This window comes from Perissodus microlepis, chromosome 20 (genome assembly GCF_051167445.1).
Source record: "Perissodus microlepis isolate ML-2025 ecotype Zambia chromosome 20, ASM5116744v1, whole genome shotgun sequence".
Classification (NCBI taxonomy): Eukaryota; Metazoa; Chordata; class Actinopteri; order Cichliformes; family Cichlidae; genus Perissodus; species Perissodus microlepis.
This window is the reverse complement of record NC_140480.1, coordinates 2,000,720-2,008,270: the sequence shown is the minus strand read 5'-3', so window position 1 is coordinate 2,008,270 and position 7,551 is coordinate 2,000,720. Positions and strand designations below refer to the sequence as shown.

The 7,551-nt window shown below is 40.2% G+C and overlaps 1 protein-coding gene across 1 annotated transcript; it reads left to right on the top strand.

Moving 5' to 3' along the window:
- The first annotated feature begins 2,985 nt into the window (after nucleotides 1-2,985).
- hoxc12a (homeobox C12a) lies at nucleotides 2,986-4,978 on the top strand. Its single transcript, XM_084917397.1, has 2 exons — nucleotides 2,986-3,574; nucleotides 4,667-4,978. The coding sequence occupies exons 1-2, from the start codon at nucleotides 2,986-2,988 to the stop codon at nucleotides 4,903-4,905; spliced, it is 828 nt and encodes a 275-aa protein (XP_084773523.1). The 3' UTR covers nucleotides 4,906-4,978.
- The last annotated feature ends 2,573 nt before the right edge of the window (nucleotides 4,979-7,551 follow it).

Genomic DNA, 7,551 nt, shown 5'->3' with positions numbered 1-7,551 from the left:
CTATTTGGGTTGTTTTTAGCTTCCTTAATTTGAAATTCAAAATAATAATAATATCATTTTCCCTCGGAATGATATGCGCTGTTCTTAGAGATACAAGTAGCTTAGAGATGTAAATAGCAGAATTCGTATTTTATCAAAAGAATGCATATAGTTATTTTGGCAAGAAAACCGCATAAAACATAGTGTGTTGCTGTAAACAAACAAACAAACAAACAAACAAACAAACAAACAAACAAAAAAGCTCTTCCAAAACCTTTCATCTAAAACGTTACCACCTTTGTGGTTCCTTATACTTCCCTTGGTGGTTAGTTTTTCTTGAAGGAAGCTTTTAAGGGGTTGCACATAGCTATAACTGTGGCAACCTGCCTGCCGAGAATCAAAGAGAGAAAAGGGGAAGAAAAGCCCTTTGTTTAGGCTATTGCCCTGTCTGGACAGGGACCAGGGGATTGCACGAGACTGTTTTCAATATCGAGCAGACAGTGTACTAGACAGTGACCTTGACAGTGCTATATGCTTTAAGTTCTTTATTTTAAATAATAGATTTTCGTTATGCTAGAGCACAAGGCCTATAGCCCACGGTCACATATGACATCATCGTCGAGCTAAAGATGCACAGACAGACGGGCAGTTGTTTGCACGTGAAATCCGGATCTGTGGGATACTTTGGATCAGAGGCGTGGAGAGACGAGGCAAGGAGGCGCAACACATGGCCTCTTTCTCCGAGGTAAAGTGGCGACTTAAGCCTGCACATTACTTAACGCATGGACGTCCGGGACATTTTGTTGTAAACATCACACTGTGCTGTTTTGCTTTTGTCAACTGTTATAATAACGAGAAGCTGTGAAGTGATAGCGAGGCACCCAAATGCTTTTCATAAGACCGAGGCCTAAGATATTATACTGGATTGATGTTGTGCTGCATTGCGAGACTCCCTAACTAGATGCAAGAATGTGCAGTGATAGGAGAGGCAGTGAGACCAAGGGAGAGAGATAAACCCCGACAGATCCCCAAGAGCTTCTCCAGTTTAAACATTTGATATTTGTTCTTTCTATTTAAGGCTAGAGCGAGGCCCGGTGCCTTTCGGTTAGATTGGATACATGGTCACAAGTTACGGACACAGCTATCAGATATCGGCTGACTTGCAAATCGTTCCCAAACCAGTGTTTAAGTGAATGCTAATGTTCTCACATAACACCTCATTGGCAAATTTCTAATTGGCAACTAGCGACATTCAGCACGCATGTGCAGGCTCCTGTAAGCCGGCGCATTTCTGTTAATGCATAAATTCATAGTGTTGCTGTCAATAAATAAAGGGAATATTAATATATTTTATATTTGGACCTTTACAATAGATTTTATTTTCTTGGTGCTATGTTAACAAGGGTGATATTTCTACATTTGTTTTTAATAAGCAACATGGAATTCGGTGCATTATCAAATATACGGATTATATATCTTTAAATTTAATGGAGATATCAACTCTCACAATACATACTGAAGTTTGCTGAACCTCATATCTATTCCTTTATTTTAATGGAGTATTAAAGTTCAACATCAAGTTCATCCCACCTTGTGTCGTGAACTTGAGTAGGCTGACGATGACATAAGTGGGCTATGTTATAGCTATGATTTTTTTAAAATATATGTCGTCGGACTTTTTAAACCACCTTGATTGAAATAAGCGGAGACTGGATTATGACAACTTTAGTAATTATATAAATAGATTTTTGGTAGTGGTGGTGGTAGCAAAATTTGAATTTGCAGGGCGATTGCAATAAACTGTTGCTGGACTCGTATAATACTGAAAGAGTTTAAACGACTGTGCAGTCTTCTTAGATTTATTTATTTATTTTCAAGAATAAGAAGCCTGTGTATCCATGAGGGGAATGCAAACGCCATGGATCAATTATAAGAATATGTACGAGGATTATGGTAATTTGATGACCACAGACCACATTAGAAATAGTTGGGCCAGCTGTTTGCAGAATGCCTAAATCATGTGCATATGATAGTGATTTTTTTATTTATTATTTTTTGAAAGAAACTGCACTTTGGCGGAGTGTGGAAAGTTTGCGTGTGTGTGTGTGCGTGCGTAAACAGAGCGCTTTTGTCAGAAAATAGGATGACGGTATCACAGAATATCTCATATTTGTTCAGTGTCTTCCGAGCTGCATCCACAAATCAACTAATTAGTGCGATATAAAGCAGAGATACTCTCGGCTGATTGAATCAGCTAAGGGCCCTCTGATATCTTGTAAAATTCATATAAAAGAATTGTGAGAGGTATAACAATCCCACCAGAGTTTGGCTGCGAACGTTTATTGGCGGTATCTGTTAAAGTTGTTCATGTGAGGTGTACTAGAGAATATTATGTGAAATATACCCTCTTAAAGTAACCTTGTAGAATATCGTCCTCCTTTACAGAGCCAGTGGCTTCAACCTGCTGACCCCGTTACTGTAAATATGAGTAGAGTGCGGCAATGAGCATCAGTCTTTTCTTAAAACAAGCTTGTAAAATTGGGACATCACAGCTTTATATGACACGGAATTCGACCATAATTTGCTAGAAAACAAGATGTCATATGCACCCTCTCCTTCAAGAAAAAATAGTTTTCATAAGAAATAGCATTTAAAAAACTTTTGCCAGCTTATAAAGATATTAAACGAGGCCATGGACAGTTCCACGAGTGTAAAAGGAGAAAGAGCCTGGGCTCCTTTTGGACGCGGCGTTGCTCGAGTGAGCAAAAACAAGATTCTACATTTTTAATAAAAGGTTTATAGTATTTTTAAAAAGCATATAAACCTCAGTAATACAGAAGTTAATGTTTTGTTTTGTCTGAGATGGACCAAGTGGGTGGTACCATGTGTAGCAGAACTTAGCCTGGACACGTGGTCTGAGAATGACCAATCAGGCGCTCCTCCAGGTTTAACTACGTTAAATGTCAGATTGCAATAAACTAGAAGCTGTTGGTCGGGCCCGCGGAAATGGGCGAGCATAATCTCCTTAATCCAGGGTTTGTGGGACCTTTGGTAAACATCCACACTGGAGACACATTTTACTTTCCGAATTTTAGAGCCTCAGGGGGACAACTGGCGGGGCTACCGTCTCTCTCGTACCCGAGAAGGGACAACGTTTGCTCCCTCCCGTGGAATCCTTCGGAGCCGTGCAATGGATACTCTCAATCCTACTTTAGCAGCCCCGTGTCTATTAACCCTTCCTTCAATCGGTCGTGTGAAATTACCAGACCAGAGGAAGGCAAATGCTATTACAACAATGGCAACGGGAATAGGGAGACCTGTTCAGGTGGCAGCAGTCTCAAACGAGAGGATAGGGCGAGAGACACATCATCCCTAACATCTGACCACGGGATGCACAGTGGAATTGGCAGCACGGCTGCCTTTTCTAAATACGATTATGGGACCGAGCAGCTAACGCAAGACCCGCCATCCTGTCAGTCAATGGAGTCCGATTCCAGCTCCTCTCTGCTCAACGAGGGCAGCAAGCCTTCATCCAGCGACACACAGACCCTGGTGTCACCGGGAAGCCATTCCAGCAACATAGCCGCAGGCGGAGGTGAGCGTATTTTGTTTTTAACCACAGTTCTCACAATCGCACCTTCACATTATTTATAAGAAAGAACAGGCTGCGCACAGCGTACATTTGCGGTATTAAACCGTCATTAGAGCTCGTTATCTTGATGCACAACATGCAGCTTAGGTTAGCCTGCAGGGTACTTGCGTGGTGTGCAAACGCCACTAGGGGTTGCCCTAAAATACTCCATGCGCCATGTGTGTGTGTACAGTTAGAGATAACCCCCAACAATCCATATCACAAGCAGCGTTTGAGTAAACAATTTAGTTCCGTCTTCTATTTTTTATAGCTTAGGCGAGGTTCTGTTACTTAGACATATAAACGGTTGACTTTGGTCTATTTTGTTCGCACTCACACAGATCAGTGCAGTGATTTAAAGAAGTGAGTCGCTTTGGTTGACTGCATCGAATAGAGACAGTTTTCTTTTTAATGACTCGTAAACAGAATTAATCTCTGTCGCTGTAGACTCAGGAGTCATTTAATATGCTTTGAAAGTCGCAAATAAGTACGGGGTATTTGCAAGCACGGCTCAATTACCACGTTAATGCTGCTTTAACTGCAACAATAAAACTTCCTGTGACACAAACCGCGGTATATTGGTGGGCTCCATAAAGGTGGCTGATTTTTTTTGGGTTTTTTAAACGTGGGGAACAAAAATGAAACGAAACTGGACAAGTCCTGATTTACAAATATTGGGATTTGAGTCAGAGACCAAAACAAATTCATGGTACATGTGCAGGGAATGACAGCTTCCAGGGGCATTAGTTTTCTCAGTTTAAGGTAAAGCACAAGCCCTACATCATGGATGTTTAGCAAATCACATCAGCTGACTCCAGCTAAACCAAAATAATACATTTATTGACATATATACATATTTAGAAAAGCGCCTTATCACAATGCTATTTAACAGGTTTGCTCTAACATGGCGCATTGCATACTGACTTAACTAGGGAGGCAACTTGACTTGGACAGCTGATGCCCCAGTAGGTTCCCCATAACCTTGGAGGTGACCGTGATTTTGCAACCGTGGTGACTAATCCACTGTGTGCTCCCCTCCTCTCCCCTCTTCTCCAGGTGCCCCGTGGTACCCGATGCACACTCGGACCAGAAAGAAGCGCAAACCTTATTCCAAGCTTCAGCTGGCTGAGTTAGAAGGTGAATTTATGCTGAACGAATTCATCACCAGGCAGCGGCGGAGGGAACTCTCCGATCGTCTGAACCTCAGTGACCAACAAGTCAAGATCTGGTTCCAGAACCGCAGGATGAAGAAGAAGAGACTCATGCTGAGGGAGCAAGCTTTGGCCTACTTTTAGAGATGCGGCAGAAGGTGAATCGATAGGCAGTAAAAAAGAAAAAGAAAAAAAAAGAAAAGAAAAAGCCAAGCCTTCTACGCTCCCTTAGGTCTTCTTTTAGTGCATGCAACCATCTACCCATCTTTTACATTGCAAGCATTTATTACCCTACTTTATTTCTAATATTTTTATATCAAAGGTGCGGGTTGCAAAAACCCTAAACAAGCCGCTGTCTGGCATCCAAAGCTATACACGTCAGTGAGTCTTCACGTTTTGGCATACTCGCACAGAAGAAGCTGTGAGAATGTGTTTGTGTGCGTGTGTTTTACTTTATCCCGATCTGTCATGACATTAGTGTACGGCCTAAATGTGTCTTTAGTGTAACATCTTTTTCGGTTGACACATAGTGACGACATCAGGATTGTTACCGTTTTAGTCAGAGAAAATAAGGCGGGAGAGTCGGCGAGCCCTCGAAATAGGCCTAAAAATAATACTGAAGTCAGACAGGGAAGCCTGGCTGGGGCGAATCAGTGCAAAAAGAAATGTCTGAAGTTATGAAGTGATAAAGAAGAATCTCGGTTTCGGTCGCCTTTACCTCCACATGCCATATTTTGTTAGGTAAGAGGAGCAACGCCTTTATCTTGTCTCCATAGTTTTCGCCACGTTTATGGGCACGTTCACGGTCACGGGCGGCAGATCTGGAAGTCTGGGAGTCTGCGTGAGGAGGCGAGAACTAAAACCGCAGTGTAATTCATATCAATGTTTTTATGACTGCGCATTGAAAATTGATTGCCATGACTTTGTTCATGTGCAAATAGATTTCTGAAGGTATTTTCCTCTTTCACCCCTACTTTTATTGCTTTTAAACGTGTCTTAACATCAACCACTGAATCCTGCATGGGTTGCGTTTCTTTCGTTTAGTGAGGTCACCGTTAGAAAACGGGTTTGAGCTGCTATAAAAAGTTTAAGTCCAGACTGTACCAGTCAAAAAAAGTGTATTTTACAATGAACTAGCGAGGACCTGTAATGGAAAGATTCAACAGTACTACACAACTGTGTTCAAGGCCAACTCGGTTACAGCGAGGGACCCGCCTAAACTTGCAACAGCGGGAGAATAAGTTGTTTTTTGGGGAAAGCGCATTTCAGAAACTCGGTGCTTATGATTTTTTTAAAATCAATATGTAGAATTAAAAAAATGTAATCATAGGCTTATGTGTGTGCTCCCTTAATTCAGAGTGAATGCAGTGCATTATCCGTCATGTACAATGAGTAAGCTATAGCAGTGAAATGTTCTCAGCATGTTATTGATGTGAAATAATCAGAAGTCATGTTCTGCAGGACACTTTTTCTGTAGGTGACTTTTATATTTTTTCTTCCAAACAAATGCCAACAAACTAAAACTTTTTGGACTCAAACGTCTTCAAAGAATGTATTATTATTATTATTATTAGAATTATTATTACTAGAATTATTATTAGGGAGGGAGGACGGTCTATTAGACCTATTAATGTACTTGCTTTTTGCAATGTGCTCAGTGTTGCCCCTTTCTTTACCCTGTACTTGTGTACAACTTTGTTCAATGAAATGACATATGTTGGTATTTGCATCCTATTTGAGGAGGCCTTATCGCTATGTAATAGGCTAGTGCTTTATGTTATTGACCGTCTTGTAACAATATCGCATTCCATAGGCTATAGCCTATTTGTGGTTGTAAGGGCTGGAAATGTAGGCCAAAAGTGTATAGTGTCAAGAATGGTAAGAAATGGTATGTAAGGTTTGTTTAATTTTTTAAAATTTTACAAATGTTTTTATTTTTTTATTATTATTATTATTATTATTATTATTATTATTATTATTATTATTATTATTATTATTATTATTTTACCATTCATGACATTTAAAGAAACGACGTTTCAATGTAGTAGTTGTTTATTATCGTTATTTTATGTCACTCCGATTGCATTCCTTTCTTTGCGCTTGTAAGGATTGCTACGTTGTCTTGTAAAAGTAATAATGATATGAATGTATATGCGTAAGGTCTTCAATAAAACACAGTATTGAAAAGGTTACTGGTATTAGCCTGTTATTATGTTGCTTATCTGAATGTTCTGCTTCAACACCAGTGATAACTGTGGGGATTATTTTATTGGACGTGACCTGTAACACGGTTTAAAAGCTACACGCGTCCACCACACTGAAATAAAGATTTGAACATTAATAGGACATTTGAAAGCATTTGAAAGAGTGTTTTGTTGGCACATTAATTACACATGCTGTGAAACGTAAGAAAATAGAGCCCACACAGGGGGAGCTTTTTATTTTTTTATTTTTTTATTGTTGCCGCAACAGATGCAAAGGTAGGTTATAGGCAAATAGGTTAAAATGCAAAATTGCATCCAGGTGCATATTTTAAACTAACACTGAATATTGTGTTTATAAAGCCTGGGACACAACAGCAACTACAAAACACCTAGACTGGTTTAAAGTAAAATTCCCTTTCCCGTCCTTGTGGTTTCTCTTGAAGTTCGACCTAATCAATGTCACTGGTATGCTACAAGCCTATAACGGCGCAGCTAAACACGCAATAGCTCTGTAAAGCAGTAATGGGGTTACACCCCAGTGCTCCATATAGTCAAGCCCTTTGGACTGCCTTTTCCTTGTGTATCC